Source organism: Phoca vitulina, unplaced genomic scaffold (assembly GCF_004348235.1).
Source record: "Phoca vitulina isolate PV1807 unplaced genomic scaffold, GSC_HSeal_1.0 scaffold38, whole genome shotgun sequence".
Classification (NCBI taxonomy): Eukaryota; Metazoa; Chordata; class Mammalia; order Carnivora; family Phocidae; genus Phoca; species Phoca vitulina.
Genome location: NW_022589741.1, coordinates 480,354 through 505,739, shown reverse-complemented (window position 1 = coordinate 505,739; position 25,386 = coordinate 480,354). Strand labels below are relative to the sequence as shown.

Sequence of the window (25,386 nt, the reverse complement as noted above, 5' to 3'; positions counted from 1 at the left end):
TTTCAGAACATTACTGTTTTATTGAGGATTTTAAGTGGAACAAATGAAGCAAAGGAATTGTTACGCACTTTACAGCCCTAGAGACGTAAATCTTTATGCAATGAAAAAATGTAATGAAATGAAACTCAAATTTGAAAAGCGAACAGTTCATATTAATGATCAATAGAGTGATGTTCAGTTTTCTGCCACAATTTCAACCCAGAATTAATTAGCTTCTAAAATAAAACACATGGAAAATCGAGGGCTTACTTAAATCTTAATGCAACAAATATGAACTAGATTTTTAGTTCTTTGTAACTTTCTGCAAAAATTCCAAGACTGTACTGGTGTAGATTGTGTTCGGGATGGAATTTGGTCCTCATGTTACTATTCCAGATACATTTAAAGAAAGGCATCTTGGTACTTGTCTCCTTCTGTTCCAAGCAGTTTCTCTATATTTTACCTTGAATTGACTTGCAAAGTAAATGTTTACCTATAAATTGGCATTAAAATTAAAAATTGGTAAATAAAACAATATCAAAATAGATAACCTGAAAGAACCTGTTAAGACATTTCCCCCACACCGTAAGAGTGGTATAAAACATGAACATGACGCTTGATCGGATCCACAATGAAGTAAGAAAATGTCTGTTCGTGACTCTCTGTCGAAGGGTAGCACACACCAGCACCATCCTGAAAGAGGAAAAGCTACATTACAGATTATTTAGGCTACGACGACATTTAAGTCATAAACAACATATTTAACTATTATATATTTTCTGTTAAAATGTCATGAAACATACATCAAATCTTTGACAGTAAATTGGTAATTAACTGATATTTTAAAATATCTTCTGACAGCACACTCAACTGCACAAACCCACATAATTCCTGACCTTAAGGAATTTATAGTCCAAAAGGAATGCTTATCTTTTGAAAAAGTGTTTTTAAAGTGCTACTATTGCAAAAATTGTTATTTTGCAATTTTCTTCTATCTTTGCTTTCTTTTAGAATGTGGCCCTTACCTATTACGAGGTAGGTTTCTCTTGTTTGTCAGCAGAAAGTGCCCTAGCCCCACACGGTAGCTGATACACAACAGATGTTTGGTAATATTTGTTAAGTGATTGAATAAAGATACTTAGAAATTGCTTCAAATGTGCAAATAATCTTTGTATGACCCTAGAATTCAAGCAACTTATTCTGTGATATAAAGCCATTTATGGTGTTCTTACTTGTTTGCCGTATACATTATGGCTTGGCAGACTAGAGAACCGTGTCCTACTCCATCCGAGTCACAGATTCAGGTCTTAAATACGTGAGAACTATTATTAGACACGGACAACAGAAAGGAGGGGGAGAAGTTTGGGTGACTCTCCGAATAAAGCCATACCTTATCAACTTTTACTTTTAGCAAAGAACTAAATACCATCGTCTTTTCTCCTAGCCATAACCTTGAACTGGTTGCTCACTGAGTTGTAACAGCCCTCTGAATAACAAGGGATTAAACTGATCGGTTGTGAATCCCCCTCCACACTTACATATGCCGTGACTTTAAAGACGGAAGAAGTAATTTGTATTTTCTTGGTCTGAGGATTCTTTCGAACACTAAAATAGAGGGAAAGGGACACATTTTAAATACAGCAAGCATTGGCATAATACATTTAAAATACTGATCCCTTTTACTATTCAGGTGTTCTTGTTCATATATAACAGAAATAGATCATGTCCACCTAGACTGGTCACCCAGCCGAACGGCAGAACATGGAACTGGGCGGTCAGAGGCTTTGTGCTCCGATGAGACAATTATTGGAAAAAGAGTAGCTGGTAAGAGTCGGGTTGGAGTGTAGACAGACTGGAGTGTAGACAGCAGGTACAAGTATGTGAACTATGGGCTTCAACCAACTCAGCACACAGGCCAGTTCGGCCCCTGAGTGAGCGCTGCACTTTGGGCAACATCAGCCTTCTTGGACGTCAGTTTTCTCCCATGTGACACAGGCATTATCTGAGAACCGAGTGGGAGAAGGCCTAAGAAAACTGTTTATTAAATTATGGATTAGTAAATTCTATCACATGACAATCGTTTTCTCTCAGTCACTCTCCCCACAGAAGATTGCCTGTGACATGTGTAGTGGGGTGGGTGTGCTGGGACACGGGGGTTGAGCCGCAGAGAGAGACTTAGACACATGATCTTTGTGATGCTTTACAATCTGCCAGACGCCCTTGTATCCTGGACCTCGTCTGAAGATCACACAGTCAGGGAGCTTGGTTGGCACTATTTTACTGAGTTTACAGACAACAGAACCAGAGAAGTTAAGCGAGATAGTTAAGACACTCAGACTACGGGTGGTACTTCTGGGAGCAGAGTCAGGTGCACGGCGTGCGGTTCCTTCCCCGCGCTCGCGAACACACAGCTCCGAGGCACTCCTCGGGTGGGATGCCTGTCGGTGACATTTAACGGAAGATATCCGTCTTCTTCACTTTATAGGCCCAAGTACTGCTTCTCCTTCCCTACGTGTGAAGAGTAACGGGGAGGGAGAGAAGAGGAGAAGGAAGGCGGAGCGTGCTGAGCGCGAGTGTGCGTGAGTGTATGTGAGCTTGTGCTCTTACTGGTGGCCAGACCTAAGTCATTTCAGGGTTCAAAGTTCAGAGGCAGTTTTTATCTTTAAAACATTCCACTCAAATTTAAACCCAGAAATCATGTAATTAAGTTAATTTCTGTATATCTCTATGACATGGATTGAGGTCACTTTCTTTTAATTAGGCTCCACGCCCAGTGCAGAGCCTCACATGGGGCTTAAACTGACGATCCTGAGAGCAAGACGGGAGTGGAGATTGAGAGTTCAACACTCAACCAACTGAGCCACCCAGGTGCCCCAAGGTCATTTTATTTTATTTCTCAAATGCTTAACGTGTACTGCTTAAAAACTGAAGACTACACTTAAAATTCTGTGCTTATGCAAGGGATGACTGTAACCACTACATATAAAACACTTACACTGTACACACTTATATGACACCCTGATCAAAACACAAACCTGCCTATGGTCATAACTGATTTGAAGTCCTGATCTGGAGGTGGTTATAGGGGTCCAGACATAGAAAAATTCACTACGCTATAGATACACTAGGATTTGTTCACTTTACTGTATGTAAATTAGCCCAGTTAAAAAAATTACCAAAAAACCCCAAACAAACCCTTATAAAAGTTTGTGCTTATCAAATAAACTCAGAAGAAAATTCAGTATTTAACAATAACTCAAACATACCAACATGCACTGTAAGCGTGTTACTTACAAAAAAGGAACTACTTTGAAAGTTATTAGAAGTTGGTTCCTACTAGAAATAAACCATATTACTCCATTTTATTACCTCTGATCCTGTATTACTCTTACTTTAAAGTAGCTCTCAGATACTTCCTTATTTTTTATAGATCAAGTAGAGTGTCGCCTGTCCGATATCTCCTAGCCAACTAGAAGAGGAAAGACAGAGCGGGGGAACTGGCTCGAGCTCTAGGCTACACTACTGACAGCAGACCCACCTCGGACCGTGGCGCTCACCGCTCACTCCAGATAACTGAGGCTTTCAAGTGCGAGAACCTAATTTCCGTAGAGTTCTTTTTAAAAGTGTGATTATACTAATGGTTTAGAAGTAAAATAATGAACAGTTTCTTAAAATCACCTGTGCTGATTTCTGAGGCTCGATCCCATATTGACTCTAAGCAAGTTGCACGGACCATTCTAGGTAACTCTGCTCATTTTAAGAAATAAGAATCCACTGCTTAATTAGCGTCTGAAGCCATAATCTAAGCCTCTCAGCTAAAATCATAAAATTTCACATCTGGGGCAGATATGCAGTTTGGAAAACCTCTCCAAAAACTCTGACAAGAGCATGTGTTTAATATTGGAAGCAGAAAAGACAAAGGCACCATTAGTAACTACACAATTATTTCTCCTTCAACATTTCTGAAATGTAACCAAACAACTGGTCATCTACTCTCTAATGAAATGGTTCTAAAGTACCACCATATTATTTGAAAGAACCATAATCCTTGAAAAGAAGGCATTTTCCAGCACATTTAAAGAGTGTTATTTTACAGGACTCGTAATAACGGATGAGGGAAAAAACATCTTAAGAATGTTTTTACCCTTCTGTGTGAGCCAGAGGCCGCTAGCACCTGGCTCCGCGGTGTGCACGCAGCCCCACAGACAAACGGGACGGGCTTTTCCGGAGGGGACTGCTGAGGACGCTCCTCCGCAGGGGCGGGTGAGGTCATGTAAGCAGCTACCCCGCGTTCAGTTAGGAAGATAGCAGATGATTGTCTAAAAACTGTGGAAACACCCAAAATTCAAGGGAAGGAACAGGAGAAAACGACATCCTTCTTGGTTAATTCGGCTTGCCCAAATGACTTGTTTGGACACGAGGCTCAGGATTCTGAAAAACTACTGACAACACTCGGAGTTCCCACATCCCTCGATAAGAGCTGTATCGATCCACCCTATATCCTCACCTTAACCAAATCAGATCGCATCTGACCCGAATCAACACGACTCAAGTTAGAAAGGCCACAGGCACAGCAAGTGATAAGCAAACCAACAGAGCTCTGAAGGGACTGGGATCACTTAATCCACTCAACTGCCTTGTGGACACTTAACGCCATCTTTTTTTTTTTTTTTTTTTTTTTTTAAAGATTTTATTTATTTATTTGACAGAGAGAGAGAGAGTGAGAGAGGGAACACAAGCAGGGGGAGTGGGAGAGGGAGAAGCAGGCTTCCCGCGGAGCAGGGAGCCCGATGCGGGGCTTGATCCCAGGACCCTGGGACCATGACCTGAGCCGAAGGCAGATGCTTAACGACTGAGCCACCCAGGCGCCCCCACTTAACGCCATCTTAAGCAAATATTTATTCCAATCTTAATTTTCTACCAAAGTTGCGTTGGGAAGACAACTCCACATCTCCTCATTCAGCAACGAAATTCATAAGCATGCTTAAACTTGGATCATCAAGAGAAATATTTAGTGGTTCTCAAGTAAGAGTGACTCTGTAATTGTGACTTGTGACGTGTCTCCCCTTGCGGGGGACAGACTGCTCTTCTGTCCACGGGCCTTGGGGACCCCACCCCATCAAGACTTCCCTAACTGCTCACAGCCACCCTGACAATCTCCCCTTTTGAACTTCTGGAGCCTTTATTACACTATCAAGAGCTGCAAACATTTGCCTATACAAAATTGAACATTTGATTTCATAAAATTTTTACTTATAAAAGATTTTAAACAATTCCTTTACGATATGTTAGTTTCTTGTAATCTCCTTAATGTCAAGGACTGTCTGATGCCCCTCTTGTCGTCTCTCTGGAGCCTGGCTCTGTGCACAAAATTAACACCTGCTGGTTGCCTGATAAAGTGATTCTGTGGACACGATTCCTATTCTTTCCGTAGGATGCCCTGTGCTTTGACTCCTCATTTTACGAGTGGCCGTCACCCCCGGAGCTGTATTTTTTCTTAGCACCCTAGGAGTGTAGGAGTCACGGGTGAGAATCCAGGGAAGGGACGCTGGGGAAAGTGTCAGTTCCTCAAGGTTTAGGTTCTGAAGTTATCTCTATTTGAAACACCTCCAGCAGAATCCCCTCCTCCACGGCACAGGGTGGTGAGGAATTCCTCAGGTTCATGTGGCCAGGGAAGCGGAACACCCTGCGGAGGCAGCGGCGTGTGTGCGAGCCTGTGTGCGTGTGCGTGCGCACGTGTGTGAGAGCCTGTGTGCATGTGCGTGCGCACGCGTGTGCACGCCTGTGTGCGCGCATGCACATGTGTGTGCGAGCCCGTGTGCGTGTGTGCACGCCTGTGTGTGCGCACACGTGTGCGTGCATGCATGTGTGTGCGAGCCTGTGTGCGTGCGTGACTGTGTGCGTGCATGCATGTGTGTGCGAGCCTGTGTGCGTGTGTGCGTGCACGTGTGTGCGTGTGTGCATACGCCTGTGTGTGTGCACGCGTGTGCACGCGTGCATGTGTGTGCGAGCCTGTGTGTGTGCATGACTGCGTGCATGCATGTGTGTGCGAGCCTGTGTGTGTGCGCGCGCACATGTGTGTGCGTGTGTGCATGCGTGCGTGCGCGTGCGTGCGTGTGTGCGTGCGCTCGCACGCGCGCGCGGGACGAGGCACACCCAGGGGACACTACAGGCTGTTCCAGAAGCAAGCTTCAAAGTTTTCATGAGCTGCAAATGATAAGGACAGAATATTTGGAAAGTATGTGTATGTTTTTCTGGATTCTGTTTCTAACATAGCTCTTTCCACCATCTTTGTGTATTGACACAATTTTTCACAAAAATCAGAGGCATTAAATTAATTTTTTTTGTTTTTAAAACCGTATTGAAACAACGAATAAGATAACTAAATCATGTAGTTTGTTGTGCAGCTGTAGGCACACAGAGTAGAAATGAGAACTGACGTGAGTATAAGCAACAATCAAGAGTCCAAAGAGAAGCTAATTCTGTTTTCCTATTAAAGTACAATTTTGTAACTAAACCCTGGGACCCTCTGCTTTCACCGTTCCCATCGCTTTAGCCTGTAAAGGTGAACCAGGATCTGCATCACTGAAAACCCAACCCAGTGAAAGTATAAACAAATGATTTATGAAGTTTTTATCCCAATCTAATCTTCAAAAAGAAAAAAAAAAACCCTAGCGGAATCCCTAAAACAAACTGGGATTTGGGATTAATTTGGAAAGGTAAAGATCACGCCCAGGTGAAAATTCTTCCATCTCCTTAAACAAAGGTGATACTTTACTGTTAGTCCAGCAGATTCACACCCGCCGAGGGACCTCGCGCACAGGCCTGGGGGAAGGCACTGTGGGGCGGGCCTGCGGCCGGTCTCCGGGGAAGCAGGGACGGGGGGTCCTGGGGGCCGCGCTCTGAGCGCCCCGGCCTGGGAGAGTGGGGCGGCTGTGAGAAGGGGCCGGGCCGCCGTGCTCACACACTTGGGGTGCTAACAGGACCACAGCAGACGCACGCAGTCCCGTGTACACGGACAACACACTCCAGGAGCAGAGACGGCCCTGCCATGGTCTGGCCACATTACCTCACTAGATCTTTGTAGAGCAGCTTTGTGGTTTCCAAGTACGGGTGAAGCACATCTTCATACTGACAAAGGGCTCCACCGAGGCAAAGATGTTTGAAAAGACAGAACAGAAACTCTTCTCTATCAGGTCGGCTGAATACTTCATACTTTTCTGAGTCTTCCACGAGCAACATCTACGGACAATGATAAAATTCATCTTAATGTAACATGATTTGAGATTCTAATTTTTGTTTTCCAAAGTTTCAATTTATTTATTTACGTATCATCTAGGACCTATTTTAAGAACCCGTCCTGGACAACTGGAAGGAGTGATCTGCGAGACTGGCTCTCATTTTCCCTCCAGTTTCTCACGAGATACTGAGGTTCAGTGGAAGGAATAAACCTAAATCTAAGCCTTCTCTTCTTCCTCTCTGCACCTTTGTACTAGTTTCTATCTTTAGTCCTTGTGCTACTGCAATCTTAGCGTGGAGTCACTGGAAATCTTGTGGGCAAACAAGGAGCAGTAAATAAATGGAGAAACCTCCCCATCCTTAAGGCCTACCGCCTTCGCTTCAATCCAGAGGCCACCCCAGTGGTGGCGTCCTAATCCGCCCTGAGCGTGTGCATGGCCTCCCCGCCCCGCTCACTCTGTCGTGGACTCCAGGCCCCTTCTTCCTACACACCACCAGTCTACACTGGCTCTTGCTCTCTGGAGACCCAACCAGCTCCTTCAGAAAACAGTGGGCCTGGGTCTGATGCGGGCGATCTTCTCATACCACGGGGCGTTACACACAACTAGCTAGCTTGTTGATCACGGCAGCTATGAACAAGGGCATGAGTGTTTGCTCTAACACCCGTTTCTTTTATCGAATTGTCTACACCCCGATCTCAAATGAATATTCATCACAAGGTCACCAGACAAGAGGCATTTAAAAAAAAACAATCAGGGCGCCTGGGTGGCTCAGTTGGTTAAGCGACTGCCTTCGGCTCAGGTCATGATCCTGGAGTCCTGGGATCGAGTCCCGCATCGGGCTCCCTGCTCAGCAGGGGGTCTGCTTCTCCCTCTGACCCTCTTCCCTCTCGTGCTCTCTCTCATTCTCTCTCTCTCAAATAAATAAATAAAATCTTTAAAAAAAAAAAAAAAAAAAATCAACCCTGTGGTGTTGTCCCAGTGCGTGTTCCCTGGATGCACCACCTGCCCCGTGCTCACCCCCGCCCCCCGCCTGGGGTGGGGGGGGAAATAATGTGAGTTTGCAGCTACCTAAAGATCTGGCTCAATACTAAAGCTCTCAGGAATGACGAATTAACACGTTCCTTACGTGAGCACTCTCGCTACTGAACTGATGAGGCCGTGCAATGTAAAGCTTACAGGAATGCAAGTATTTTGGGAATAAAGGTGAGAACAGTCCGCGTGGCTCTCCGTCCCCCGGCGCACACACAGCTGGGCGGCGGCCGGGCCCTCCGAGAGCAGGTCCGGACGCTGCATGAGTCAGACTGTGCGCGGCAGTCAGGAGGGAGGTCACTGTCCGCCCGTACCGGACACAGTCGGTGCTGCTCAGCTGACGCTGGAGGGCTTCCATTCATCTTCTTCAGCCAGAGAGCGACCAAGTTAAACCCTTCCCCGTTACTGCAGAGTGGCAAAGAACCCAAGAGCAAGGCCAAGAGGCGGCACGCAGGGAAACAGAGCCCAGCACGTCCTGAACACAAGTGCTGCTCACGGAAGTAACGAAGACAGATCTGCAGAGCAGGGAGAGCACGCTGGCCTCCCGGGACGTCGGCTGCCCAGGCTCTCCGTCCCAGCGATGGCGAGCTCCCTGGGGCCAGGGCCAAGGGCCTCGCGACCAAGGGGCGCGTGTGTGGGCAGAGGGCCGTGACAGAGACACGAGCGATGTCAGCAGTGCCCAAAGGAAGGGGAGCCAGACTAGACCAGAGACACTTCTTAAAGGTGAATTTCTCACCCGTGGTAAGGAAGAGTAGAAATTAGTGTCAGCTTCTCACTCCGTAGCACTTGCATGATCGTCTGTTATAGATTATACTTCACTACGGAGCAGCTAAATACAGGCTCTTCAGCTGTGTGTTTAGTTGTTCTCAATGACTTAATTTTATTTTCTTCTTCAACTAAGAGTTCTCCTAGTGTAGATGAACGCACACACTGGCTGGATGCCCCCTGGTCCCCGACAGACAGAACTGTGTGTGCAGAACGCTCGAGTGGTGACTTCCCTAGTTCATGCCCATCTGGATTTGCAAGAAATTAGACTTCGACTTCCCTCTCTCTTAGGGTAGAATAATGTTAGTAATCAGTAGTCATTCATATTCCTGGAACCTTACTAAGCGCCAGGCATTGAGCTACGTAATTCTTACGTCATCCCTACTTTACAGATGGAGAGAGAGGTCAAGTATCACAGTTATTAAGTGGCAGAGCCTGGATTTGAACCTATGTCTATTTGGTACCAAAGCCCTGTGCCTGGGTGGCTCAGCCAGTTAACCTGCAGGTCATGATCCCTGCTTGGCGGGGAGCCTGCTTCTCCCTCTCCCTCTGATCCTCCTTCCCCTGCTTGTGCTCTCTCTCTCTCAAATAAACCAATAAAATCTTTATTAAAAAAGGCCCTAATTTTTAACCACTTTGTAAACAGTCTTTCTTCGTAATTAAAACAATAATAATAATAATACATTTCAACATTTCATATTTTTAAAAAGTGCATTTAAATGCTTTCTCAACTCATTATCTCAACAATTTCAGAAAGAAGGTAGAATGGGCATTATTTTTTATTTATTTATTTAAGTAACCTCTATACCCAACGTGGAGCTCAAACTCATGACCCTGAGATCAAGAGTTGCAGGCTCTCCTCACTGAGCCAGTCAGGTACCCCAAATGGGCATTTTTTAAAAGATTTATTTATGGGGTGGGGGAGAGGCAGAGGGAGAGGGAGAGAGAATCCCAAGCAGACTCTGCATTGAGTGTGGAGCCCGATGCGGGGCTTGATCTCACAACCCTGAGATGATGATCTGAGCTGAAACCAAGAGTCAGATGCTTAACCAACTGAGCCACCCAGGCGCCCTGCCTACCCCACCCCACATAGGCATTTTAATCTCTATATTGTGCAGATAAGATCTTGGGGCTCTAAATATTGAGTGATTTGTCTAAATTTATTATCCTATAAATAATAACTCAGGAATTAGGTAAATAATCTGTCTTCTGGTTCAAGTTCAATATACGTCTCACTAGAACAAAAATGAGTTAATCCAATTGCTTTTTTGATCTCAGCAGTGAGATGAAAAGATTTTTACTACAGGGATGTTTTTATATATTCACTGGCTATGTTAGGAGCCCCATATTGAAGAAAAACCGCCATCAGCTGAGCAGGTGGGGATTTCTCTAGTCCAGCAGCGCTGCCATTCTGGGCCAGATAACTCCATTGTGGGGGCCGTCCCGCACACTGTGCGGAGCGTCTGGCTGGAAACTGAAATACACGAATAACTAAGTTGAGAGTAAAAGTCCCATCCAAGAAAAAAATCTACCAATGTAATGACTATTGCTGATCATTATTCACTGATAAGAGGTATTTTATGTATTTTAGGCAGGCAAAAGTTCTTGACATTAAGCATTTCCCAAAATAAAATTCTATTAGTGAAATTTAAAAAATCTGTACTTACTTTTCGTAACTCATCAGAAATAGGAAAGGGATCACAAAAAGAATCTAAGCACTTAACAATATGTCCATTGTCTCGTACAATATCTTCATCATGCAACCGGTTAAAAAATGACATTGAAAGCTGTGTACAAGGAACATTTATAGCTTCAATTTTTTTCACTTCAGTTCCTGAAAAAAATTATTTTACAGAGATATAAAAATTAACTTACTATTCTCAATTATTTCCAAAATAAATATCACCATACAGAGATTCTAGTAGCCAAGTAAGACATATATCTTGATATATTTAAAAGACACATCAGTGTAGGGATTTTATTAAGTTATTATTTTGCAGTTTGTTTTTATTAATCATTAAAAGTCTGTAACAAAATTTCACACTTTCAGGCCAAGATGAAGGATATGTAAATTAGGAAATGCCTGAAAATGAGATACATGTTTTGTGTAGGTGTTCTTATATCAGTTTTAATCCGTATGTCAGAAGTGCCTATAAAAGCATAGGAACCAGTTTGTGAAACGATTTTGGATTTGTATTACATTCCATGCCTTATAATTCATATTACAAAAACTTTAATTAATGTAAGTAATGGGTATTTCTAAAGTCCTGAGGATGTCTTGAAAATTTTTCTCTCCATTTAACAATTTCTCCCTTGTGATCTCATTTACAGCGTCTATTATGAAAAATAGCCTTTCCTGGTCAAGGTAAGCTTGCAAACAGGCCCTAATCAAGTTATCACAAGTCTGGAATTAGAGAAATCTGTAACCACGGTGTTTGGTCTATTCTCCTCTTGTAGCTGCAGTTCTAACCCTCCACACCTTCCGGCACCCCAAACCGATTTCCTGAATGCGTCCTGCAGGAACGGAGTTTCCATTAGTAGAGGCTCTTCTAAATTACAGAAAGACACAAAGATTAACATGAATATTTTTATTACTGCCTCAATGAATCAATTTCTCTTTTATGTGCGCGCACACACACTCACACACACATGTGCGCCGCTCACGCACACACGCGCACGCGCTCACACACACGCGCGCGATCACACTCGCACACATATACTCACACACGCGCGTGCTCTCAGCTACAAGGAAGGGGTGGTGTTCTTCTTTGCAGGTTCTCCCTAGAACAGCACACCCAGGTGGGGGAGCCCTTGGTCTTCCCTCTCCTGACACATCTGCTTCATCTCTGACGTGAGGAGGAGCTCAAGCTTGAGGAGTGACACTGGCGATTATTTGCACTTCCTCCTCCTGGCTGTCCACCCGGACTCCGGCTAGGACCTGCTGCTCTCGTTCTGCTCCTGAGCTGGGCTTGTGTGAGGCATGATGGGTGTTTGGAGACGGGAACTGTGTCTGAGCAGGAGGAGCATAGATCCACACAGTCTTCAGAGATGGGCTGGTGGCCCCCGGAGGCGGGCTGACATTGGGCAACATGCCACGTTCATAAATCTACCCTAGCTCCCATGTGGCGAGTGGTAGGAGGGTTTGGATGGTGAGGAAAAGGTAATTAAATTCAAACCACTTAATAGGAGGCACAGAAATAGCATTTGCTGTGGACTAAATTATGTCCCTCCAAAATTAATATATTGAAGTGCTAACCCCCAAATGTAATGGTATTTTGAGATGGGGGCTTTGGGTGGGGTCATGGCTTCATCAAATGAATTTTGAAGGGATACAATTCAGTCCAAAGCATTCTGCCTCTGCCCCCCGCCCAATTCATGTCCTTTTTACATGCAAAATGCACTTATCTTATCCTAACAGCCCCCAAAGTCTTACCTCATTCTAGCATCAACCCTAAAGTCTAGAGTCCAAAGTCTCACCTACATATCACCTCAGTCAGATATGGGTGAGACTGGAGGTTCAGTTCGTCCTGGGGCAAAATTCCTCTCTAGCTATGAACCTGGTAAACCAGACAAGTTACATGCTTCCAAAATACAGTGGGGAGACAAGGAACAGACATTTCCATTCCAAAAGGGGGAAGCAGAAAAAAAAAAAGGGTGATGGTCCTAAGCAAGCCTGAAACCTGGCAAGGGAAATTTCATGAGATTTTAAGCCTCAAGAATACTCCTCTTTGGTTCAGTGCTCTGCCTTCCCGACCCGCTGGGGACGGTGGCCCAGCCTTTAAGATGCTCCCCCTCCGTGTGTTCCTGAAACTGAGGTGCGGCCCTGAGGACCCGAGTTGCCTTTCAGCCTTTCTCTGCTCCTGAAGAACGGCCGTGTCTGCAGCCAAATGGCTCTCTGGTCTGGTCCTGTAGGATCTACGACCCGTTCCCTGTAGTTCAAACTGGCAGGGTCTTTGCGGGCACAATCCCACCTCAGTCCTGGGTTTCTGCTGAAGTGGCTGGGCGAGCCTGAGTTACGTGCCTTCTCTCTGCATCACACGGTTGCTCGGCCACATTTGTTCTCTTCAGACGAATCTTTCTCATTTTTTTTGTTTTTTCTTTTTACAATATGAAAAGGCTGAGAATATTCCAAATCTTCAAGCTCTGGTTCCTCCTTAACAATTCCTTCTTCAATCCATCTCTTTCCTTTCTTACTTAAAGAACCCGGCGGCTCCTGCAATACTTGGCTTAGAGATCTCTCAGCTAAACATACAATTTTATCCCTTGCAAATTCTACCTTCCACAAAGCACTACATCATCATTCAGCCGAGGTCTCTGCCATTTTATGGACTGTCTTTCCTCCAGTTTCTGCTAACAAGGTCCTCATTTCTGTATGAGACCTCACTAGAATCAAGCTTCCCATCCATATATCTGGGCTGGGATGCACTCAAAACTCTCCCCACCGATACCCATCGCAGAGTTTCAAAGCCACTTCCCCCTCTCCCGGTGTGTTACAGACACACTCTGCTTCTCGGGACCACAATCTGCAGTAGTCTACTTAGGCTGCTATCGCAAAACACCAGAGACTGGCTGGTTTAAACAACAGACATGGATTTCTCACAGTTCTGCAGGCTGGGAAGTCCGAGATCGCAGGGCTGGCTGTTCTGGTTCCTGGTGAAGGCACTCTTCCTGACTCGCACATGGCTGGGAGCTCTGCTCTCTCTTTCTCTTGTTCTAAGGGCACTAATCCTGTCCTGAGGGCCCCTCACGATGTCATCTAAACCTAATTATCTCCCAAAGGCCTCACCTCCAAACACTCTAACATTGGGGGTTAAAGCTTCAATACAAGAATTTTGGGGGGACATAATTCAGTCCATAGCACATGCTAACTGTTATGCAGAAATACGGTAAACTTACGTCTCCAGCATTTACAAGATATGTACTGCACTGCTAGGATCACGTATGAAGTTAAGAACTTATTTTTCCCCCTTGATACTACCATTAAAATACACAGGGGGTTTCCTATTTATTTTTTGTTTTTCTGACAGTGCTCGTTTCAATGCTGAAATGGCAGAGGCGGGATAGTGGAGAGGTCCGGGTCTTGAAATCTCAGCTCTGTTGAGGCCGGCCAGCAGTAAAATGGTGCCAATTACTTAGCTCATCAATCTGACTCTTCATTTGTGAAATCGGGATAGATAAGAACACCTCTCGGAGTTGTTTTGGGAATTAAAGGAGGTAATGACTATAATGCCCTTAGCTGAGCACAGAGGACACGTCCATTATGTGTCAGCCCGCAAAGGGCGCGGCGTGTCCGTGTGCAGAGGGCCGTGGCCGTGGCCACTGGTGGAGGGGACGCAGCGGCCCAACAGTGGCAGGCCAGGTGCTGGAGCCGGCAGGGATGGAGATGCCCATCGTACTCTTCAAAATGGTTCACCTGCTAAAACAATGTCTGCTCTCTCATGTTTAAAAGCTGTTTATTTTGCTTATTAAGGCCCGAAGAGGAAAAAGCGGGAAGACAGTTGATAATTCAGAGAAAGAAAAGATGGCAAAGGAGATAAAAACAAGCTAGTGGGAGACCCTCACAAACCACTGGAGACTTCGGCCTCAGAATCAGAGCGCTAGGTCTGCTGCCGCCGTGTCAGAGGACTCCTAACGGAATCTGTCAGGCGCACGTGGAATTTCAGAACCTCTGTCTGCAACGCCTTTTCTAAACATCAGGACAAAAGTCAGTACTGTTTTACTGTTTTGTGAAGTGTCTACCAATACAGGGGAAGGTTGACTTTTTTTAATGAACCTTATTTTTGTAAAGGAATTGACTGAAGTTACTGCAAACATGTTTTATAAACACTGATATGTGCCTCTGATGATTTCCTCTTGCAGATTTTGAACTGGTGAGTACATTTGCTCAGATAGTTTAACTTTGTAAGTACTCTTAAGATCACACTGTACCAGCTTTTTGCTTTATAAATTTTGCAGTGGCCTTTAGCCTAAAGCAATAAAATATAACCTACTAATTCTAACATCATGAACTGTTTGTAATCTTGTTCTTGACTAATACCTTAAGCAAGTAATTTCTGTGTAAGACTACTAGAATTCCATGAACATGCAATGTACAAATTTACCAAAACCACCCCATCTCATTTAAAATCTACTTATATTTTTCTTGAGCACAAATCCACGTTCCTAACCAGATTTTCCTAAAAGGAAAAATGATGTGTTCTATTGTTAAAACACCTCAATCTAAAATTTGAAATATCATGTTCATGTTTTTGTTTTCAAAATAGCCTTTTCTATTAACTCTGGTTTATTCCTTGACCTGAGAGTTATTTAAGAGATTTGAGTGTTATTAATTGTTTGGGTAATTTGATGATGTCGATGACGCGGGCCTTGATCCCTGGACCCTGAGATCATGACCTGAGCCGAAATCTAGAGTTGGACACTCAACTGACTGAGCCGCCCAGGAGCCCCTGGGTGATCTTTAAAACTCCTAGCTATGTTTCATGGTACTATGAAATTATGATGTATATAAGGTTCTCTTTGTGAGAATTTAAGACTCTCTTTCGTGGCTTTATGTATTACTTTAGGAATGCTCCGTGGCGGCTGCCCCGTACCCCCTGGCTGGGCCGTGGCGCCCTCTCACCAGTGGAATCTTCCGCGACGCTCTTCTCTTGCCCATCAGCCAGTTTCTGCAGTTCCCCTCGCTGCTCCCTGCATCTAGCGGAGTCCATGGAAGTGGTACAAGAAATACTTCCCCAATGAAAGAAAAGAGAGGATGAGGGCTCTCGGGCACCAAGCCAGGACAGGAGCAGGGGCTCCCAGGAGACCCTGATGTGATCCAACCAGCCAGGCAGTACTCACAGTGTGGATGTGAATAGTGAAAATGCCTGAGCAAAATTTTGTCACAATAATAAAACAGGCATCTGAAAAGATGACAGTAAGTTTTATTTACCTAATGTGGTCCACTGTCCAGAAGAATCTGAAAGTAACTTCAAATTGGGAATAACATTTGGGTCTTTGAAGAAAGCCTAAAATACAAATTTGAGGGGAACCAGTTAGATACTTTATTATAAACAATAGTAAAAATTAACTTTTTTTTTTTTTTAAAGAGTTTATTTATTTGACAGAGAGACACAGTGAGAGAGGGAACACAAGCAGGGGGAGTGGGAGAGGGAGAAGCAGGCTTCCCGCCGAGCAGGGAGCCCGATGTGGGGCTCGATCCCAGGACCCTGGGATCATGACCTGAGCCGAAGGCAGACGCTTAACGACTGAGCCACCCAGGCGCCCCAAGAATTAACTTCTAAAGTAACTATAACAGAATCTCATTTAAGTCAAATTGGGGAAGGAGGACAATTTTAAGTGGGTAAAATGTCTAATACATGTTTTATAAAGAGATGAAGTTTTGTTAACTTCAAGTTGTTACCTTCAAGTATGAACAACACCGTATGTCCGAGTACGGATACCTTTGGGACTTAAATAGAAACTAACGACTTCCAGTGAAAAGCAGGAGGTTATATATTTGGAAATTTTGATTTTCTTCAATCTTCAGTCATTTACCCAAGTAATTGTTTTAGTAATCGCCACTCCCACTCCCCCAACTACAGCTCAATCTAAAAGTCATCAGCAACTCAATTCTACCCAAAGGCCACATAGAAAAGTGACAGGTTTGACCTTCTAACCTCATCAGACCATGGCTGCTTCTGACTCTGGTCACACTGAGCCTCTTTACTTTCCTTGAGTGGGATGTCCCCTCCTTTCTCACAGACTTTAAACTTGCTAATTTCTCCACCTTAAAAAAGAGTCTTTTTTAGTGTCATGCTGGAACCAAGTCAGGATAGCCTGACTGCTAAACTTTCAGGAATCTTTGTTTGCTGGTTTTTAAACTATTGATCTTGATCTAATGCTGATTTAGACGGATGAGTATTTTGATCTAAAGGCAGTAGGAAGATACTAGAGATTTAAGCAAGGAAAGATGTGATTAGTCCTGTTTTTTACAGTTCACTCTGGCAGCAGTGTGATAGCCTCCAATTGGGCTATTAAGAGAATGGTGCGGAGGGAAGGTACCGCTGAAATCCAGAAAGATCCGTCGCTCACATGAGGCAAGAGGACAGCAAGCAGGGAGGTAGAGAAGGGAATGGATTCAGTGACTCTACAGGAGGAGGGGACAAAGAGAGGAGGAGGAACCACACAGGACCCCTGGGATTTTTGCATGAATGTCATTTCCAGGAAGAGTTAATGTTATTTAATGAGAAAGGGAACAGTGAAGAGGACCAGGTGTGCAGGGTGAAGAGTAATAAAATCAGTAAGTATCTGTGAATGCTGACGTTACGCAAGGCAAAAATTCCTCTTTGCATGGCATTGCCGTCCTAGTGGCGGAGGGATAAGGGTAAACAGGTATCATAAACACCCAAATACAAAAAAATAACTTTTCCCTAAAACTACTCCTCAGAAAAAAAAGCAAGTCGCCTTATAACTTTATAAAGTCTTTCAAACTAAAGAGTGTTTGTGCAATTATCTTAATTTGTAAAATATACATTTTGAAAAGAAACATAAGATGCAATTAACCTCAATTAATACTGGTTTCGAATGCTTTTTAGATGTCTTCTGCAAAAATCAGGAAAAGGGAAATCTAATTCAGATTTAGTAATTATTCCTGGGGGGGGAAGAATATCAACTCAATTTTTAGTATCAACTTATAATTGAATTTTACAGGCCACTATAAATGGAAGTAGTCTAAGTGACCTGAAGTGAACTGACCCGGAGCAATGGAAATAAGTCTTCAAAAGGCCCCTCAAATAAAGCAACATGATAGCTGTTATGTTGTTGGGGTTAATAATACACAAAAGAATAAAAACAAAAACACCCAAAAGCCCTGCCCTAATATATGCAAATGGTTTTGGATTTGTTACAGAATTTCCAGGGAGGCATTAGAAGGGACTATCAACTTTAGGGAAGCTGATGTGCTCTGGAAATACAGTGGATCATTCACAAACAGGTCACACTGATACCAAAGACACTGAGTCAAAGTGCATGTAAAGATCACAATAAACTAGTTTCATAAAATGTGAGAGTGGGAAAAGTATTTCTAAATTAATATATTCTTTTATATAACATAGAATTTTCAATGTATGTCTATTATACGCCACGCATACGAAATACAAGTAGATATCTGACTCTATCATCTATCTGGCAGATTGCTGGTTTCTGATCCAATATCTGTTCTCTTCGTCCTTAAGGAATCCAGTCTTATTTGGGACAGCAACGTGCTCAGCTCAAAGCCTGCCCTCCTAGTCCCTGTGGCATGAGGCCATGAAGTGTGAGCAGAAGTGTGCTGCAGACCTTGAGAAAGCTCTGTAACTTGCTTCCCTGCACTTTACGTGGAAGAGTCCCCTCCTTATCCTTCGTCCCAATGGGGAGGAGGCCCACACCGCATACCGAGCCCAGAGCTCTCTCTTGAGACTCAAAGCAAGATCTTAGATTCAACAATCCAGGATACTGTCACTTGGATGCACTTTAAGTTTAGAATGCCTGAAACTAAACTAATTTTCCTTGTTTATTCTTTTGCATTTTCTGTGGCTTTAATGGCATCATCTACCACTCCGGTCAACTCCATCAGAAACTTGCTCACCCTACGCGTCCCCCATTGGCCTTACCCTCAGTATCCTATCAGTCCTTGAGTACTGCCTTTCTCCGAAGCATCTCTTCAGGCCATCCTGGAGCTGCTGTCGTAATTCAGAGGGTCCTCTACTGTCTACAGGACAAGTTTCCAGCCCGGTCTCACTGCCGCCGGACTCAGTTCCAACAATTTACCCTCCACACTTCTGCCAAGGTGACCGCAGTACTGTTAATGTTACTGGCTTCCGGAAAACCTCTCAGCACCTCCTCATTAGCTGGATAAAGCCCAAACTCCTCTGCAGGGCACAAAGGTCTAAAATACCCTCCCACCCATCTCATATTATCCCCCACGTTGTCCACCTAACAAACTCCTTCCTATCTTTCAGGGTCAATCTCAAGGAGCTTGTCTTTTGTAAACCCTCCTCTGAGCACCTCAGTCAAAAACCAGACAAAACAAAGATTGCTTTCTCTTTTGTGCCACCACAGTGGTTTGTATACACGGCCTGTTTCACCTGACTTCTCGCTCTGCAGCCCCAGCTTTGGACCCTTCCCCTTTCACTGTGTCTTGTTCATCTGTACGGACCTAGAGACTCTGGAAATGCTTGCGGAGGGAATGATTCCTTCCTTCCTTCCATCTATTTACTCCTTCACAAATGAACTTTGGGAACATAATTTGTTTTTAAGATTGAAAGGGAAAATTTTAAATCTGGAATTCTAGTTTTAAACAATACCGTTTGTTCAGTTATGAGTGTTTGTAGTGGAAATGACATGGAAGTTTGTGTCAAAGGCCCCTGGGTCTTACCATTTGCTGGGTGTTCTTGCACAAATTATTTAACCATTTTGAGCCTCCATTTCCTAAGCTATAAAATGGGGGTCAAAACACCAAATTTACCATATTGTTGTAAAGGTTAGTGACAAATGTCTAAGACGTACTGAAAGCTCAGTCTGGCACACACTATAGAGAAACTTTGGGGGTGCCTGGGGGGCTTAGTCGGTCAAGTGTCTGCCTTCAGCTCAGGTCAGGATCCCAGGGTCCTGGGATGGAGTCTGGTGCTGTGGGGCTCCCTGCACAGCAGGGAGTCTGCTTCTCCCTCTGCCTCTGCTGCTCCCCCTGCTCGTGCTTGCGCACTCTCCCTCCCTCTCAAATAAATAAAATCTTAAAAAAAAGAGAAAAACACGTTGTAAGGTAGTATACAAACATTAATAACAATAACATTACTTATTATGAGCCAAGCATTTTGCTATTATATTTCCTTTAATCTTTTTTTTTTTTTTTTTTAAGATTTGATTTTTAAGTCATCTCTACACCCAGCATGGGGCTTGAACTCACAGCCCTGATACCAAGAGTTGCACGTTCTACCGAATGAGCCAGCCAGGTGCCCCAATTTCCTTTAATCTTCTTAATAATCCATCAGATACTCAGCACTATTTTCATATTCAAAAATACTTCTTACATGCCAAGCACTGTGATCATTTTGCAGAACAGTAAACGGAAGCTGAGGAGGTGGTGAAGTGACGTGCCCAGTGTCACAGAGCTCAGCGGTGGTGGAATTTGAACAGACAGCTGGAGGCCAAACCAGGAGAGGATCCAGGTTTCCTACAGCTCTAAGCTTATACAATTTTAGGAACTCTCAGAATACAAAGATGTCTATCTTAGAAAATGTTCAAAAACATATGACTATGGGAACATACAGCTAGATCCCTCAGAGTTCCTTAGAAGGGCCTCTGCAAGTAAGGAGCTTGGCCAGCAAGGAGTCCCGAGGATTCATTAGCTTCAGAGTGGATCCCCCGCTGGGCTGCAGTCTGAGCCATTAGGCTCTCTGGCCTCCAAATCAGTTACGTGAGTAAAAATTATGATTTTATAAGTACACTTCTTTGAACTGAAATATGGGAATATAAACATGAAGATCTTGAAATTTAGAAAAATTTAGAAAAAAATGGCCCGGTATTATGAAAATCTGTTGTGCTTTATGGATAAATCTTGAATCTGTTGAAGAATTCTGTTGAAAAACCCAAATTAATTTTATGCCCTCCAGGAAATTTTTCCTGACACCAACGCCCCTCCATTAGGTGATGTTTCTGTGCCGAAGGCACCGTGTATCCCCCATTGTAGCAATTATTTTATTGTGTTGTAGAGAGGTTTTTACATTTCTAGCTTCTGTGCCTTGCAAGCTGGGACCAGGTCTCTTCATCTTTTCAACATCCTCCAGCAGGGAAATAGTAAGTATTCAACAAATATTTACTGAATAGATGATTTATATGAAAAATTCTGTAGCACTTTAACTCAACCACTCAAAATCCTGATTAAAAAACTCTCTATCAATTTGAAAGCCAACGCTGGTATGAATGAAACATCTAACCATGATAATTCAAGAAATGTCATGTGGTAGTAATGGCATTGTGTTATATTACTATCACAATATTATCTTCAGGAAAGGGAAAGACATTTGGCCAACTTACCCTCTATCAAGGGTTGAGAAGTGCCCGTGACCCCCCCCCCAATTCTGTCCTTGCTGGACCCTCACAAGAGGTTATACTTATTTGGAAAGAGGTTGCACTTGGGCAGGGTGGTCCTTCCTCCTGTGGCCCGTGCTGCACAAAGAGCAGAGCCAGCTGCAGGGAGCAGCTGCCCCTGAGGGCAGCGGGCGGGAGGAGGACGGCCCCCAATGACAGCTGGATCCCGCACCTGCCGGACAAGCTGCTCCTGCTCGCTCTGCGGCCCTCACCCGGCCGCGGTGGACTGCAGGCCCCCCTCCTCCCCACGCGCACCCCTGTGCGGGAGACGACGTGCTGTCGGTGCGCTGCTGTGTGCCCACCCGCAGCCCCCCGCGCACCCGCAGCCCCCCGAGCACCCCGCAGCCCCCGCGCACCCGCAGCCCCCCGAGCACCCCCCCGCCCCCCCCCGCCCCCCCGCAGCCCCCGCGCACCCGCAGGCCCCCCGCGCACCGCGGACAGAGCACCCTTTCCCGTGCGCGTGGGGGTCTAACGACGGCCCCCGAGCTCGCCCAGTCGGGCACCTCCCCTTCCCCACGCGGTCACCTCCACCGGCCAGCCTGGGGGGCGGGGAGTACCCCCGCGGTGAGCGCCCCGTTCTCCAGCGGGGGCCCGGCCGCCCGGCGCGCCCCACCCTCACACCAACCATGACGAAGTCGTCCTTGCGGTACGCCTGGAACGTCTGGTCGAAGCCGAACGCCTGCGCCGCAACTCTCCCCAGCATGGACCTGCGAGGGAGGGGGCGGTCAGCGCGGGGCGGGGCGGGCGGGGGCCTCGGGGCGGGGCCAGTGCGGGGGCGGAGGGGGTGGGGCCAGCGCGCGGCCGGGCCGGGGCGGAGCGGGAGCGGAGGGATCAGGGCGGGGTCAGCGCGGGGATGGAGGGGCGGGATCAGGGCGGCGTCAGCGCGGGGAGGGAGCCGGGCGGGGAGACAGGTCCGCGCGGGGTGGGCCGGCGGCGGCCGGCGGGGCGCGCTCCCGGCACCCTCCCCTTCCCTCCATCCCCGTGGAGGCGGGCCGGCGCGCAGTTCGGGCTCCGCCGCCGCCGCCGCCCCACCGCCGGGCGCAGGAGGGCTCGTTCCGCCCTGCCCTCGGCCTCTCACCACTGGCGGAGCCGGCTGGTGGTCTCCGGGGTGCTCAGACACTGGAAGGTTTTCTGAGGCAGGAATCTGAAGTAGTAGCCGCCCAAATCCCCCGGCTCCCCGGCCGCCATCGCCCGCCTAGCTCAGCGGAAGTGGGGCCCGTTCCCATGGAGACGCGGAGACCAGGCGTCAGCCCGCTGCGGCAGGGGGCGGGGCCACGCGGATCCTCTGGGAGAGGAAGTCAGGCTCGCGGCGGGGGCGGGGCGAGGCGGTGGCTGAGGGCAAGAAGTCCAGACTTGCAGCGGAGGTGGGGTGGGGTTGGGGCGGGGCCACGGGGAGGCTCCGGCCCAGGAGGCCAGGTTCGCGGCGGGGCGGGGCCACATGGAGGAGGCCGGAAGGAGGCCGGGCTCACGGCGAGAGCGGGCCCTTTGAGGGGGCGGGGCCACGCGGAGTACGCAGGCCTCGCAGCAGGGACTGGGTGAGGCTGTTTCTGGGGGCCAGGAGCCCAGGCTCGCGGCGGGGGCGGGGCCACACGGAGGAGGCAGGGCTCGAGGCAGGGCTCGTGGCAGGGGCAGGGCAAGACGGTTGCTCGGGGCCAGGAGGACAGGCTCTCCGCGGGGGCGGGGCCATACGGAGGAGGCCAGGCTCCTGGGGGGGCGGGCCTACGTGGAGGAGGCTGGGCTCGCGGCGGGGGCGGGGCCACATGGAGGAAGCCGGGCTCACGGCGAAGGCGGGGCCAGGCGGAGGAGGCTGGGCTGGGGCGGGGTGGGGGCGGGGCACGCGGAGGAGGCCGGGCTCCCGTCAGGGGCGGGGCCAGGCGGAGGAGGCTGGGGCGGGGGCGGCTGGGGCGGGGGCGTGGCCACAGGGGGGGGGCCGGGCTCGGCGTGAGGGGCGGGGCCAGGCGGAGGAGGGACTCCGCTCGCCCCCCAGGCCTCCTGCAACCCCGCGCTCCCGCTCCTGGTCGGGGCGCAGCGGTCCAGCGAAAGAGGGGTGCCAGAGAGAAGTGCAGGTGCATTCTTGCTGAAATAGACTCCTACTCATAATTACTCAGCATAGGTTAATTTCCTAATCTGCAGTCTGCTATCTCAGTTTTCTGGTTAAGCTTCATGACTCACATTTCCGAAGAAATTATTTTGAATTAATTAAGTTTAGTTTGGAAGTCACAAGTCTGTATGACTAGTTGGAAAACTATTCTCTTTTACCATTTGGCTCTTTTTTTTTTCTTTTCGATTTTCATCTGAAGGCTGAAAGATTTTTTCCGTACACACTCCAGTAGAGAGCGCTGGTTGATACAAATACACGCTTATTTATTTATATGTATATTTTTAATTTTTTTAAAGATTTTATTTTTAAGTAATCTCTATACCCAACGTAGAGCTTGAACTCAGAACTGTGAGACTAAGAGTCCCATCGCTTTACCAACTGAGCCAGCCAGGCGCCCTGAAGCAAATACCTCCCGTTTTCTATTGAAAATGAACTTTTCTGTAGTTTTTGTTGTTTCCTCTAATAGCAGTGTATCTGGACTTACTTTGGTTCGACTGAACATTTTTTCGACTTTACGAGGGTGCAGACGCAATACTGGTTCAGTAGGAGCTAGGTGGAATTTTGAGTTTTGATCTCTCCTGGGCTAGCGGTATGTGGTCTCACCAGCCACTGGATCACGAGGGTAAAGAGCCCGTAAACTCACCACCAGTGTGTGCCCATCAACTGCTCCGTTCTTCCACTTTCAGTACAGTGTCTAACGGTTTGCGCGAGATATTCAACCGTTCAGTAGGCTGTGTGTTAGATGCTTTTGCCCAGTTGTAGGCTAATGTGAGTGTTCTGAGCATACGTAAGGTAGGCTAGCCTAAGCTATGATATTCCGTAGGTTACATGTAGTAAATGCATTTTTGATTCATGATATTTTCAGTTTATAATGGGCTTATTGGGATGGAATCCTATTATAAGTTGAGGAAGATACGCATTATTTTTCATTATTCCTATTGCATTGCATTAGTGTGCCACAGCTGGTGCTTTTGCGTTCACGGTTGGAAGGTATTCTGAAAGCAGCTATGAACATTTTGGGGCATGTTTTTTGATGAACTCACACTTATTCCTTGGAAATATATAAGGCATTGGAAGAGCTCAGTCATAGGGTATAAGTAGGTCTTGTTTTACTAGATACTGCCAAAACATTTTCTAAAGTAGGTCCATTTACACTCCAGCCAGCTTGCATGAAAGTTCTAATTGTTCTACATTCTTGCCGGCACATAGTATCAGTTTTTTAAAAAATTTCAGGCTTTCTGCTCAGGTTATATTTCTCATTCTGATTTTGAATTTGCATTTCCTTGATAGTTGTTGTCGAGCAGTTTTTTATATGCATATTGGCCATTTGGATGTCTTCTTTAGTGAAGTACCTATTTAAGTGTTTTGTCCATGAAGCATTGTTCATATTTTAAAATTTATTTTTAGAAAATGTTTAGTCTGGATGTAAGTCCATTGCCAAATATATGCATTGCAAATATTTTCTTTTTTTTTTTTTAAGTAAGCTCTACGCCCATTGTGGGGCTTGAACTCATGACCCCAATATCGAGAGTAGCATGCTCCACCAACTAAGCCAGCCAGGCACTCCTCAAATATTTTCCTTTTTGTCTATAGCTTGCTTGTAGCTTTGATGCTCACAAATTCTGAATTTTAATGAAGTACAATTAATTCTCATTTTTGTACCATTTTTTTGCCTACACAGAATTATGGAAATAGTTTTACATTTATGTCTATGATCCACCTCAAAATATTTTTTTAAAGCTCATTTTATTTTTTTCCATATGGTTACCTAATCGATCTAGCTCTACATGTATTTTTGTAAGTTTTTATTTAAATTCCAATGTTGTTAACATACAGCGTAATATTATTTTCTGGTGTACAATACAGTGATTCAGCACTTCCTTACATCACTTGGTGCTCATCACAACCAGTGTCTCCTTCATCCCCATCACCTGTTCCCCCACCCCCCTGCCCACCTCTCCTCTGGGCACCATCAGTGTTCTCTGTAGTTCAGAGTCTGTTTCTTGGTTTGCCTTCCTATCTCTTCTCCCTTTGCTCATTTGTTTTGTTTCTTAAATTCCACATATGTGGGGCGCCTGGGTGGCTCAGTCGGTTAAGCATCTGCCTTTGGCTCAGGTCATGATCCCAGGATCCTGGGATCGAGCCCCGCATCGGGCTCCCTACTCA

The 25,386-nt window shown here is 46.1% G+C and overlaps 1 protein-coding gene across 1 annotated transcript; it reads right to left on the bottom strand.

The window, feature by feature from the left end:
• CFAP300 (cilia and flagella associated protein 300) lies at positions 1-22,375 on the bottom strand. Its single transcript, XM_032427942.1, has 7 exons — positions 22,198-22,375; positions 21,745-21,826; positions 15,943-16,018; positions 10,682-10,848; positions 7,049-7,221; positions 1,518-1,584; positions 1-672 (listed from the first exon to the last, which is right to left on the bottom strand). Exons 1-7 carry the CDS (start codon positions 22,305-22,307, stop codon positions 544-546), a joined length of 804 nt encoding a protein of 267 aa, XP_032283833.1. The 5' UTR covers positions 22,308-22,375; the 3' UTR covers positions 1-543.
• Positions 22,376-25,386: the final 3,011 nt, after the last annotated feature.

Excerpts from the sequence above, each read along its gene's own strand:
- CFAP300 (XM_032427942.1), bottom strand. The coding sequence starts at position 22,307 with ATGGCGGCCGGGGAGCCGGGGGATTTGGGCGGCTACTACTTCAGATTC. Across the intron at positions 10,849-15,942 it reads TGGACAGTGGACCACATTAG|GAACTGAAGTGAAAAAAATT; the intron begins GTAAATAAAACT and ends AATTTTTTTCAG. Across the intron at positions 673-1,517 it reads TCTTTAAAGTCACGGCATAT|GATGGTGCTGGTGTGTGCTA; the intron begins GTAAGTGTGGAG and ends TTCCTCTTTCAG.